Source organism: Aedes albopictus, chromosome 2, assembly GCF_035046485.1.
Source record: "Aedes albopictus strain Foshan chromosome 2, AalbF5, whole genome shotgun sequence".
Classification (NCBI taxonomy): domain Eukaryota; kingdom Metazoa; phylum Arthropoda; class Insecta; order Diptera; family Culicidae; genus Aedes; species Aedes albopictus.
Window position 1 is genome coordinate 163,514,097 of NC_085137.1, and position 13,825 is coordinate 163,527,921.

The 13,825-nt window shown below is 38.5% G+C and overlaps 4 protein-coding genes across 7 annotated transcripts in view; 1 reads left to right on the forward strand and 3 right to left on the reverse strand.

Annotated features, from left to right (window-relative positions):
- Window positions 1–13,825, reverse strand: part of LOC109417137 (lipase 1-like) — a 533,887-nt gene that overhangs the window by 257,459 nt on the left and 262,603 nt on the right. The window lies entirely within an intron of this gene.
- LOC115258522 (lipase 1-like) lies at window positions 91–1,310 on the reverse strand. The gene is made up of 2 exons (XM_029858656.2): window positions 1,230–1,310; window positions 91–1,161 (listed from the first exon to the last, which is right to left on the reverse strand). The coding sequence occupies exons 1-2, from the start codon at window positions 1,308–1,310 to the stop codon at window positions 91–93; spliced, it is 1,152 nt and encodes a 383-aa protein (XP_029714516.2).
- Window positions 91–1,410, reverse strand: LOC134285936 (lipase 1-like). The gene has a single exon (XM_062847497.1). The coding sequence runs from the start codon at window positions 1,192–1,194 to the stop codon at window positions 91–93; it is 1,104 nt and encodes a 367-aa protein (XP_062703481.1). The 5' UTR covers window positions 1,195–1,410.
- On the forward strand, window positions 2,217–3,449 carry LOC115258481 (lipase 3-like). The gene is made up of 2 exons (XM_062847842.1): window positions 2,217–2,297; window positions 2,342–3,449. The coding sequence occupies exons 1-2, from the start codon at window positions 2,217–2,219 to the stop codon at window positions 3,428–3,430; spliced, it is 1,170 nt and encodes a 389-aa protein (XP_062703826.1). The 3' UTR covers window positions 3,431–3,449.

The following is a 13,825-nucleotide window of genomic DNA, read 5'->3' on the forward strand; positions in this document are numbered from 1 at the left end:
GTAGTTTGGCTGATCTAGATCATTTCAAAAGTATGTTGTAATTGTTACTTATATTCCACGGGTTGCACAGCTTATAAGTGACCATGTTGCTCACGTCTGACTTATCTTGCCGAGAATCATCCGGTACAGTCGATGTGCACTGCTCGCATACAGAAAATCTAAATGATTCCATCGTCGATCCGGAATTTTGTACCGCAGTCTCAAATTCGGAAGCTGATCAGCCAAGGCGTGCACGTCCGGTGGCTGAATGATGTTATCGGCTTCGCTGTAATATATATACGTGGGAGTCGTAATCCGCTTCAACGGATACGCTGGAGGTCGAACCGTTCCATATCGCTGCAGATTCTCCACCGGCCCGAAGTCGTACTGCTGGAAACTGCGGGCGTTGAACAACTGGATGTAGTGCAGAACCTGGTAGATGGATCCACCGGCGGGACTGTATCGGAGCAAATCGATGAACATGGTACGGTTGATGGAGTCGTGGTAGCCCATTACGTACCAAACGTTGATTAGGATGAGGTCCAGCGGGATGAAGCCTTTTCGGGTCGCTTGTACGATGGCGTCCACGTAGGAGCCGTTACCCCGGCCGCTCAGCTCGTACAGTCCGGTGAGTTTGGCTCCGGCTTCGATTTCGTCGGGACGTGTCGTTAGGATAACTGAGGGGCTGGTGGCGTGGTGCAGGTACGCGACCGGAGAAGAGAGATGCGCGCTGATGAACACGTCGTTGTACTCGGGACGGAGGGTTGTGAGGACCAGGAACTGTCCGCCTCCTTGCGAGTGAGCTAGGTATTGAAGTTTCTTCCTCCGGGTGTGTTTGAGAACGTAGTCTACGATGGCCGACAGGTCATAAAGTCCAAGTTCGTGGAAGCTGAACCGCCAATAGGCTCGGGACTTCAGGTCTAGGGTTTCGTGCTTCTTGGAGTAGGTGGTGCCGCGGTTGTTTCCAAGCCAAACGTCGAACCCGAAGTCATGGGCGAGCAGAGCTAGAGCCTTTCCGGGGCCTTGAGCAGTGAAGTCTACCGAGCATCCGAACAGGCCGTGGAGGATCAGGAGAGGAGTTTTGCCGGGGTTGGGAATTCGAGCGGTGGTGAGAATGTATCCGTCCTCGGTGGTCACTTTGTGCAGCTCTACCGGGTAACCGTGCTTGGCGATTGAGGATTTCTGATTGAAGAATGAAGTGGTTGGGGTAGTCATTAAGAGCCTCTTGAAGTACAGTGGTAGCCACTCACCAAAAGCTCGTCAGGATCATCGCAATACGCTAGATTACAAGCCATCAAAAATAGCCACCAAAACAGATCACGGTCAACCATATCGAAAGCTGGAATCCAACTATGGTGATAACAGTTGCCGTGCAAGCTAGTTTGATGTCTATAATTATGACCATGGATAATTAACATTTAGACGAATTGTACCAAGTATTGCGTGCTGGTTAGCACGCAATAATTGTGATGTCATTATTTTTTTCAATAATTGGCTGTGTACTGATACCATTCCGTGACAAGAACTACTAACTGTAATAGAACTTGCTTCAAAATTCATTGTTTAATTAACTCTTCCACAGCTGTTTACTGCGATCATTGATTGCTGCAATGAAAACATTCTTGAAATGATTGTTGCACTTTATTCCTATGAGAAGGCGAACAAAGATGGTTGAACCTCGTTTATTATTGAGATTTTCAGCCCAATGATGACTTATTTAGAAAACACAAATAATAAATTGGAGTTCAAGTAATTCGAGAACTTCAAGGACGAATTCACGATGACAAGATATGTATTTATTTCCTTACCATCCCTAAAGCCAAAATGTTATTATTATGTTAATTGTATTTATTATCCGCTTTTTAGCCCAAGATGTGCTATTCTTGGCACTAGAGAGCTTCGTCAATCTGATGGTTCTATGATAGTCTTATTCACGTAATTCTAAAAGTGGTACGTTATTTTTCAAAGCCACTATATTACAAATAAGTTTTCTTCAAACATGGAATTTTTCAATCATCAATGTCAATGGCACCAATTATTATTATCATTTAAGTTTTATCTGCATTTGCTGTACATTTCATCCATTTGCATGTGCAGAGCTCGTTTGAAACAGATTTGTGTTGCACTTTCCATGTTCGTAATACATAAAAGATTGAATCAGTATTCCACTTTCCTAGTCTACGGCAGTAAGTACTGCAGTGACTGCAGCGTTAATCATTGTTAGCTCAACTACCGAAATGACTGAGCATGTTTTACAGCTGTTGCTTTCATTGGTTATGCTTCAACTGGTGCACTGCGTCAATCCTGATAAATTGTTGGTAATATGCTGCTTTATGGGTTTCTAGATAACAAAATACCCTAGATTTCATTCTTCTCTCAGAAAACCTCAATCGCACAACATGGCTATCCCATGGAGCTGCACAAAGTGATTACCGAGGACGGTTACATTTTAACCGTCACCCGAATCCCCAACGCCGGAAAGACCTCCATCCTCATCATGCACGGTCTATTCGGATGCTCGGTAGATTACACTGCCCAGGGTCCCGGAAAGGCATTGGCCTATCTCGCCCATGACGCCGGATTCGACGTATGGATGGGGAACAACCGCGGCACAACCTACTCCAAGATACATGAAACCTTGGGTCTGAAGTCGCAAGCCTTTTGGCACTTCAGTTTTCACGAACTGGGCCTGTACGACCTGTCCGCAACCGTTGACTACGTTTTGAAGGTTTCCAATCGGAGGAAGCTCCAATACATCGGTCACTCGCAAGGCTCGACCCAGTTCCTTGTTCTGACCACCCTTCGTCCCGAGTACAACGATGTGTTCATAAGCGCGCACCTCTCGGCACCGGTCGCTTACATACACCACACAACTAGCCCAGCAGTCATCCTAACCAATCGTGCCGAAGAACTGGAAGCCGCATCCCGACTCACCGGAGTTTACGAGCTCGGTGGTAGAGGACACGGCTCCTACGTAGACGCCATCGTTCGAGCCAACCAACTCGGGTTCATCCCCATGGATCTCATCCTGATCAACGTGTGGTACGTGATGGGCTACCACGACTCCATCAATCGGACCATCTTGCCCGATTTGTTCCGGTACAGTCCCGCCGGTGGCTCTATCTACCAGGTGCTGCACTACATCCAGCTGTTCAACGCCCGTAATTTCCAACAGTACGACTTCGGACCGGAGGAGAACCTCCTGCGATATGGGACAGTTCAACCTCCAATGTATCCGTTGCATAAGGTCACAACCCCCGCGTACCTCTACTACAGCGAGGCGGACAACATCAACCATCCACCGGATGTGGACGCCTTGGCCGAAAGGCTTCCGAATTTGCGGCTGAAGTTCAAGATACCGGACCGGCGCTGGAACCATATCGATTTCTTGTATGGGAGTAGGGCTGACCGACTATACCATATGATTCTATCCGAAATGGGTGATCCATAATTGGACATAGGTATACGACCCTCAATAAATGATCCCTTGGCTATTACATTTGATCAAGCTCTGAAAGATTGGTGAAATCCTTGGTTGAAGAGTGACCTGTCTACAGAACTTTCTTCAAAAACATTTCCTCAAGAAAAGAAACCTACCCTTCCGGAACCGAACCTGCCGGTCTACCAACAAACAAACAGTCACCTGAAATCACTTCGCACCAAGTTTGTAGAGCAGAAAACATACCATCAAGTAGTGATGTCGCAAAATTTCAAATAATCGATTAGTCGGTAATCGATTATGTTTTGCCATGGTGATTATCGATTCGATTAATCGGCTATAATTAATCGATTATTCCTGGTAATCGATTATTTTTATTATAGTATTTTCTTAAACATTTGCACGGTTTATCGCTGGTACAGCGATCCGCTTTGTTTTGGCTGCATTAAAGATACCAACATGCTGGGGTTTATAAGGCGATTTAGTAGTAGGTGCCTATCAACTTTCACGATCCATACACTATCAAAACATTATACATTGTGAGATCGATTCTTGAATATTGTAGTATTGTTTGGTCCCCATATGAAAACTGATGAAGAATGCATAGAATCGGTGCAAAAGAAATTCTTGCTATTTGCTCTACGTAAACTGAGATGGACAACTTTTCCACTGCCTTCTTATGAATCGCGTTGTATGATAATCAACAAACTTTAAAGAACAACGTGAATATGCTATGATAACATTTGTGAATGATATTGTTTCGCAACGTGGTGACTGCAGTAATCTGCTGTTCTGTTTGTATTTTTATAGCTTATTTTTATGCTTAGGAAACTCTCAATTTTGACAGTTTAACAATCCGGTAATTTAAATTTTATTCCCATAAAATATACTTAAACTAAAATACTTTACAGTGTGGAAACCGATTTTGCAATTAAATTGGATTTTCTGACTTTAAGGGTAATTAAAAAGTGATCTCCAAAGTTATGTTTTTCAACTGTGCGGTTGAAACGGACCGGTAGAGTGGGTAAGACGGACACGTTTGGAAAATTAGCTAATAAGCCATTGATTGTGTTAAATAATGGTTATTGCCGTTTGTTTCCGGTAGATCATAATCATAATCATAATAGAATCCAAATTTGGCTTTGAATCTCTTAACGAAGTATTTTTTTTTACAAATTGAATTCAATTTTGTAAATTGGAACAGAACAGAAATCTCCGTACCCTTATAAACGCCTAATAGTATGCAATACTCTGGTATCTAATTTCAAGCTGTTGTTAAAATTTTGCACGCTAGTTTGAAAATACCCATTAAATGGGTTCCTCGTACCCATTTTTAGATTCAGTACTGAGCTGTCAAAAGATGGGTATTTTTATGAAAACAAATAATGGGTATTTTTGCCCCATTATGAAGTTTCGCCTCCGACTATAATAATGGGTAAATAATACGCATGTCAGTTCTAAAAATTCCAAGTCCGCCATTGTTTAACTTTTCGTTTTTGGTTTCGTCAATTGAAAACAAATATATATAAGTGAATAATATGCTGGATAATACGTACCAACAAGGAGCAGGAAACATTTTAATAATTACTTTTCAAACCGTAAGTAACATCAGCGATTTTTTTGTGTGAAAAGTTTCCAACAAAATACGTTTTTAATTGCAGATGGCTAAGTTCCTCGAAAGAAGATTGGATTTGCTGGAATCAATGAGCGGTTCTTGGAAGATACTTTTTGAACCGGAAAAAATAATTTGATAATGCAATAGACGGAAATATATTATTATTTTACTGAAAATCATTGAATTCATCGTTATTTTTTTTAATTTTATTTCAATTAACCATTGAATAAACCTCGGAATAAACTGAGGAATAAACCTAACCTCAAACTGCAAAACCGTTCTTGAAATAATGGGGCATTTTTACCCATTTCTTGTACAAAAAACAAGAGTAAGAAATACCCATTTTATGAAGTTCGGTGCGAATACCCATTAATGGGTAAACGGCATATACCCATTAAATGGGTTAAGCCACTTTAGTTCGAAATGGGTACTAAAATACCCATTAATGGGTATTTTCAAACTAGCGTGTGTGAAAATTCCAATATAGGGGGATTAGGGGCATAATAGACAAGACACCCTAAGCAAATGAGTATGTTAGGCCTGTATAACGGACAAAATCTTAACATATCATCAGTTGGCTTACAACTTTAACTTGTTTCCTATGTATTTCAATCATTTATAGCAGGGGGGCTGGCAGGAAAGTTACGGGGCGAAATGGACACCCATCGGGGCATAATGGACACCCCTGCATATTTTATGCTGTATCTTTGATCATATCGACCAGTTAAGTAATTTGCCTACGGAGATCCATACCATGATACGCCATCTTAAACGAGTTTACATAACATCAAAGTTAATTAAATAAAATTTAGGCTAAAATAATCGGATTGATTTTTCCAAACTCTCTAAAACGCCTAACAGTATGCAACGCGCGTACATCCATTCATAATTGCCAGTGTTCATTTCGCCCCGAATCGACTACAACATTGAAATTGCTATTTTGAGTAAGTTCTGATCAAAAATATAATACTTCATCTATTGCTAAATCTGCGTATACATGTAGATACATGTAGATAAGGTGGACACACTCAAACACTCGTAATACCTTATTTGCTGCTGCTTCGAAATTATAAGAAATCCACCATATGAGAAACATACTTCAATTTCAATGATATTTTGGTTATTTTGAAGGAATATAAATTGTACTTTTGAAAAATAGAACAATGACTTGTTCCTTTACACTTATACATTTAAAGTTTTACATAAAACTCAACGGTTTCGGCAAAACCAGGGGTGTCCATTTCGCCCCTGGTGTCCATTATGCTCCTAATCCCCCTACATTTGAGGTTCGAAATCATTGTATTAACTTAACATGACATGTCAAAGTTAAATTTCATCAACAAAACTGAAACAAACTGAAAGTGCTCCTTTTCAATTAAATAGACGATTTATTAAGATTAGTCTTCCTAAGTAATTGCCTACCTTTAGGCGTTATTCTTGGTTTATAAGATTTTAATCCTAAAATAACTTAAAAAGTAGGTAAGCTGTATGAATTTGGACAACATATTCGAAATCAGGGACCCCGAATTCAGTTAATAAGGGCGTTTTCAACACAAACGAACATTGTTTACTGACATGATCAATGTTACCCCAAATCAACAAAATCAAAAATTTGATTAAAAACTTGTTTAAAAATGTTTTAAAGTTTGAACATACTTTTCAAAGTAGTCTAACACAAACGAAGATTGCCAGTACTTGTTTTAAAAGTATAAAACATGTAACGTTTGCTTCTACAAGAGAACTACTAAAGAAAAATCGTAAATTTTGATCAATGTTACCCCGGATTACGGTATTTATGAAAAATATATATTTTTACGGTACATTAACATATGATTATATGCTACGCATAATAAGTTTCCTTTATTTAAGTTGTTTTCGAAGTTTTTTATACAAATTTTTAACACAACAGCTCTATCTTTCTATCTACTTGAATCTACATGGGCATTGCCTACTTTAAGGCGTTTATCGGTGTATGGAGATTTCCGTCTCAATTTACAAAAATGATTCCAATTCATAAACGCTTCATTAAGAGATTCAAGGCCAGATTTGGAATCTACTATGATCGATTTACCGAAAATAAGTGGCCTTTTATTCAAAAAAATAGTCAGAACGTTGATGTAGAGCAGATTGTTTACGGGACATGTTTCTGCAATGGAATTACATACGTTTAGGCGTTTATTGGTGTAATCCTGTTCCAATTTACAGAATTGATTATATTTCGTAAAACTACGCTTTGTTAAGAGGTTCAAAACCAGATTTAGATTCTATTATGATTGATTTACCAAGAACAAGTGGCAATGCATTGGAAAAAACATAATCAAAACTTTGGCGCTGCTTGATCCAGACAACATTGAGATTTGTAAAAAAAAACCCTACAAATGTTATTTTAAAAAGCTGTGAGCATTCGAAAGCGCCTAAATATATGCACGTTCTAATCAACATATCAATTGAACACCCCAAGTTCCCATGGTCATAAACTGTGAAGCCCCGTTCCAATATTTTTCAAAAATTCCTTCACTATATCACTTCTAGGGTCCCAAACCCCTGTCCTTTTTTTATCCCATAACACAAACTAGTGTTGAAAAGATGATCGACGGGAAGCGAGCAGAGTATGACGACTGTTTCTGTGTACCACGTTTTTTAATAATCGATGAAATAATCGAAACAAATAATCGATTATCGGAATAATCGAATAAGGCGCTACTCGATTAAAATTTAATCGATTAGTTGAACGATTAATCGATTAGTTGGGATAATCGATTAATTTGCGACATCACTACCATCAAGTCGCTCTTGTGTAAACACATTCCACACCGCACCGGCGGCAGCCTCATCACATCCATAGAGCAAGCATCGTAAACAACTTCCAGTTTCGGACTGCTCCGGCTCACATCACAATTGTGCAGTTTGATTTGATGATATTTTCATAACTGCAATCATCGTCGCTACTGCACTTAGGCTACCGACCGATCACCGCCATCATCTTCACCATCGCTGTTCATCGGTTTAAACTGGAAGACTACTGCATCGTCTCGTCGTCGCTAGGCAAACAAGCTCGCTTGCGAAGCCACATTTGCCGCGGTTATTTGCTTAATTTGCGCGCGATGGAGCGCACTGCTGGAAGAAAAGAAAAGTACCGCTTGCGCGCCCGGTGATAATTGTATGGTTGTGGCTGCGGATCGACCCGTTGAACTGTGGTCCGGGAATGCGATTTGCGAGTCGGAGTTTGCGACGACCTAGTACCCAACAGAAAGTCTGCGGGAATTCCTTCAGGCATTCCTCTAGGGATTCCTTTTGGAATTCCTCCAGAATTTCTTTCGCGGGTTTCTCCAAGAATTCCTCCAGGAATGCCTTCGAGAATTCCTCCAGTGAATCATCAGAAAACCCTAAAGGGAATTCCTCAGAAATTCCTCCAAGGATTTCTTCAAAAATTGCCGCAGGGATTTCTTTGGGAATTCCTCCGGGCACTCTTTCAGGAGTTTCTCCGAGGATTCCTCCGGAGATTCCTTTAGGAATTCCTCCGGAGATTTCTTCAGAAATTCCTTCGGAGATTTCTCCCGGAATTCTTCAGGGATTTCCTTCTGGAATCCTTCTGGGGATTCCTTCAGTAATTTGCCCTAGGATTCCCCCGTGATTCCTTCAGGAATTTATTCGGGGATTCTTTCAGGCATTCCTCCGGGACTCCTTCAATAATTCCTTAAAGGATTCCTTCAGAATTTTCTCCGGGGATTTTTTTCAGCAATTTCTCCGAAAATTCCTACAAGAATTTCTCGGGGAGTTCCTTCTGGAACTTCTCCGGGAGTTCCTTCAGGAATTTTTCCGGGGATTTTTTTGAGGAATTTATCCAGAGATTTTTTTCAGGAATTCCTCCAGGGATTGTTCCGGAGATTCCTCTAGGCTAGGAGTTCCTTCATTTTTTCCTCCAGGGATTCCTTTAGGAATTCATTCATGAATTCCTTAAGGAATTCCTCCAAAGACTCCTTCAGAAATTTCTCCAGCGATTCCATCGCAATTCCTCCAGGGATTCCTTCATGGATTTTTCCAGGAATTCTTTCAGGGATTTTTCCAAAGAATGCTCCGGGAATTCTTCTTGGGATACCTACAGGAATTCCATAATACACCGCACTGTCAATTCTTCAGCAGTATCTTCGAGACATTCTTCAGAAATTAATCTGACAAATTGTTCAATAACTTTAGCAACAAAACGTAATACTGGGCCTAGGGTCAAGCTTCAAGGGGGTGGAAGCTCAGGTAAAACTCAGGTAAAATAGGTAATTCCTGGGCGCCCATTGAAAACACCACCCCCGGTGAAGACTGGCGCTTGAGCCTGTAGTGGAGGAAATGCCAAAGCAGAACCCGTATCTTCCGGGAAGGTAAGCCCAGTTCCCTGGGTTAGTTGGTTGGTGTCAGGCCCTGCGAGCCAGCCGTGAAAAGATTAGCACCGAAAAATCATCAAGAGCCAGGCTTCAAATCCAAAAATTAGAATCAGTTTCAATGGTGGTGTGTCATATGCACAAAGCTAAACACAAAATACGGCAAAATATTTAAAAAATGTCGCAGCCATGGAAATATACGGAAGCTTTGACTTTGAAAATTTCTAAATTTATAAAAAACAAGAGGATTTCATGAAGAAACCTGAAGAATTTCCGAAAAAATAAATCTCCAGAAACGTTTTAAATAGTTTAAAAATAAACAATACGCAGGATAACCGTGAAGAAACTGACATTTTTTTTCAAAGTTTCATGTGTTTTTCTTTAAATTCCTTCTAAAATATAAATTCCCCTTGAAGTTCATTGAGGAATCAATTCGATAATCTGTTCTGGATTTAATTTGAAAGTTTGTGAATTTGCTTTTTCGAAAACTCCTGCCGCATTTCGCTATGTAAATTCTCTAAGAAACTTCTTCGGATTTCTTTTTGAGAATTTCTATGGCATTTTTTTTAATTCCTTCTTAAATTTCTTTACAAATTTCTGCGGCAGTACCATAATGTTTCTTTATTGAATTTATGGAAAAAGTGTTGAAGGAGACATAGAAGGTATAGATTCAGAAATTTCCAGGAAGGTTCTTAAAGGCTTTGCCAGATTTCCAATTATTTAAAAATGTCCCAGACTTCGTTATAGAGATACCTGAGCAATCACAGTACAAATTTCCAGATAAACTCTTGTAAAACAAAAATTAAAGGAGGGTCGCTGTAATAGCTCCTGAAGAAATTGCACAAGGAATTGCAACTGAGAAAAACGTCCGAGAAATTCTTTTGTTAAAAAATCGACGTTTATATTCCAAAAGCTAATTTCAACAAAAAAAAACCCGCTAAGATTTCCTGGAAATCTGCAAATTTCTCAAGGTATTTTTGAAGAGATTCCTGCAGAAATTGGAAAAAGCAAATAACAAGTTGCCAGCAAAGCATGGAAAAGTTCCAGGGGAAGAATATCTTCAGTATTTCCAAAAGGCAAAAGGCATCGACAGCAAAATTCCTGAATATAATTTTGAAGAATTTCCGAATTTCTGGAAGTACGTATTCCCAAAAAAACGAAAATTCCCGGAGGATACTATCTGGGAAATCTTTTACGGGTTCTTCTGGGAATTCTTACAGAAATGCTGTCCATGATTTCCTTCGGATTTTTTTTAACTTTCTGGTTATTTCCATATGAATCACAACGAAGTTTTAATTAAGGGAATTTCTCCACATTTCTTATTCAAAAGTCTTCCGGGAATTCATTTAGAAGACTCCTTCGAATAATTACTTAGAAAATTCCATCAGAAATTCTTCGGACAATAACTTATCAAATATTCCAAAAAAATCAATAAAAATTCTTGCAAATTTTTTTTCATAATTTTATTAGTTATTTCTTCCAGGATATCATTTGAAAATTATCTTAGAATCTTCTAAAAATCTTCCAAAACTTAAAGAAATTGCTAGATGAATTCGTATAGAAATGGCCGGATTTCTAAATTATTCCTAAAATAATTGTCAGAGAAATCTAGAAATTTATTGGAGGAGGAATTTTTCAAGACTTCTTCGAAGGAATAATTTAGCGTTGGAAATCTTGGAAGGGTGTTAAAGAAACTGCTAGAAAAATCATTGAGAAAATTTACATAAAATCTACTGGGGAATTTCTAAATGAATTTTCCTAAACAGCTCCCTGAGAAATTCGCAAAGTAACTGAACAAGTTGCTTGAGAAATTGCCGCAAAAATAAATTTAAAAAAAGAAGAATTGTCGAATAAATTCCTGAAATAGCTGTCAAGAAGTCCTGAAGGAATTGCTATCTCGATACCTAATGGAGTTTTATGATGAATTCATGACAAAATACCAGAAATTTTTTTTATGTATTTGCCGGAAAAATTACTTATAACTATGCTGGAAGAATGATCATGGATTTTTTTCAATAAATTGCATGGGAAATTCTAAAAGTAACTTACGCTGGAACTTTTTAGAAAATTTTCGAAAAAAAAAAGTACTTGATGGAAGGTCGGCGATATTTGTTTTTAATTTGCCAAAGCCAAATCTAAATAAATTTGCCGGGAATATTTCGGAGAGCCATTTCTGAAGAAATTTACTGACTATCTCTGTCTGAAAATCTGTCAGATTAATTCCTGAAGGATTTGCTGAAATGTTTCATTCAAACATGACAAGGAATGGCCTATGAATTCTTTGGGAATTAAGAGCAAAATTGCTGTAAGATCACCTAAAAAAATGCAACAGGAGAAAAAAAATAAAAAAATGCTGGAGAAACTTGAAGAATTTTTTTAAAGAGTTCTTGTAGAAAATTGGAAAAACTATAAGACTACCTGAAGCTTTTTTTTTATTTTTCTGCTTTTTCTGCTTCTTGTTAGTGTCACGTCGAAACTAGTACAATTCATGTTTCTCAGCTTCCACATGCTTCTATGAGCACTTCCACAGTTATTGTTTCATAACTTCCTCTGCCAATAACCATTATGCATGTGTATTGAGTGGCCCACACTTATGTAAAAAACAAAAGTTTTGAAAAATGCAGAGTCTTACCTACTGAATTGGTTGTTTTGGACTCCCAGAAGCTACGTTTGAGCAAAATCGATTAAGCTTAAGGGGGGCGCTCAAAGTGCTTGAAGTTTGTTTGGGAAAACGTGGCCAAAGGTATGCAATAATCTTAAGTTTTTGATTTTTGCCGCCAGATGGCACTGTAAGCGTTAAATGATAAAACCTTACGTATTATTATAGGTGACTATATGCTGAACAACTTTGTCGAAGACCGTAAAGCGATACGACGCCTGTTGAAAAAGTTATACCCTAGAAAAAGTGAGGTGAGAATTTCCAAGACGTCCGTTTTTGCTTCGCCTAAAGAATTTCTGAATAAATTGGGCGAAGAATATTTCGGAAGCACTTTCAAAGAAATTGCCTGAGGAATTGCTAAAACAATTGCTGAGAAAAATTCTCCAGAATTTTTTATGAATTCTCTTACAATTTCAAGATACTTTATTTGAGGAAAAAATTGCAAGAGGAGTACTTTGAAAAATTACCGAAGGAAAACCTGGAGAAATTTTAATATGATTTTTTAAGATTTTCTTGAGTGAATTTCCATATGGCTTACTGAAGGAGTTCTCTACGGAATGTTTATTATAATATGAATAGTTTAAAATAACCAAAGACATTTATTGAACAAACCAGAATAATCATGTTGGAGTAAAATTGGTCGGGGAAACGAAATGGTAGGAAAATTGCTCCATAAAATGCCAGAGTCGTTCCTGAAAGAGTTTTTGAAAAAAAAATCCAAAAAAGTTGAAGTAGCCGTCAGAAGATTCCTGAAGAATATTCAGAGAAGCTCTTGGAGAAATTGTCGACAGAATAGCTAAGGACATAAACTGAAGGAATTCAATGAGAAACTGTTGGAAGAGATCTTGAAGGAAATGTTGTACAACTTTTGAACGAATTTTTTAGAATTCATTTAAAAAATTCTGCCGAGACAATTTTCGGAGGAAATCTTAAGAAAAGTCAGTAGAGGAAATGCCAGGGGAAATTATAAAAAACGGAGGCAATCTTCAAGCAGTTATAGACTGTTTCAGAAATTATAAATACACTTTGTTTATTAAATTAAATGAACTGTTCTAATGATTTTCACCAACTTCTTTCAGCGCATAGCATATTGTACTCCATATTTTTATATTCCCTTTCAGTTGTCTTGATATTTTATAGAACAGTCGAGTTCTCTAACAAATAACTTAATTTTTCAAATTTACATTTGTACAAAGGTGGTTTTTAATGATTTCAACATTTTTTATCACTAAATGTTTCTGAAGGGATGTGCGTGGATAACGAGTGAAGTTTTCGGCTCGTGTTTTAGTTGAAGAAAATCCTGTTTTAAACCGATTCATCACTCCCTTTAGTTGTTACATAAACTCAACCACGGTGTCTACAAGCCATAAAGCATCAAGTTCTTCGATTTAAATTGGTTAAATACTAGATTATCGCCAAAAACTCTAGTCCCTTCATCGCCCATTTGTGACGGTACTCAGCTGACTTGTTATAAACTGTTCTACGGTAGCAGTCATGTTTACTCGATCGGGGAATGGAAAACAACAGCCACTCACTCAGAGTGGGAAGACAATGGAGAGAACCAAATCAACATCATCGTTGTCATCGACTGCGGGAGATGGACGTGTCGAATCATTGGATGATTTATTTGCCCGGCTACAATCTAGGTTTGATGAAACTGACAAACACATCGAGGATAATACCAGCAAGCTCCAGGGTGAAATTTCTACTCTTCGTGCCGATATCCAGGAATTCAAAACGAAATGCTCTGTTGAGGTGAA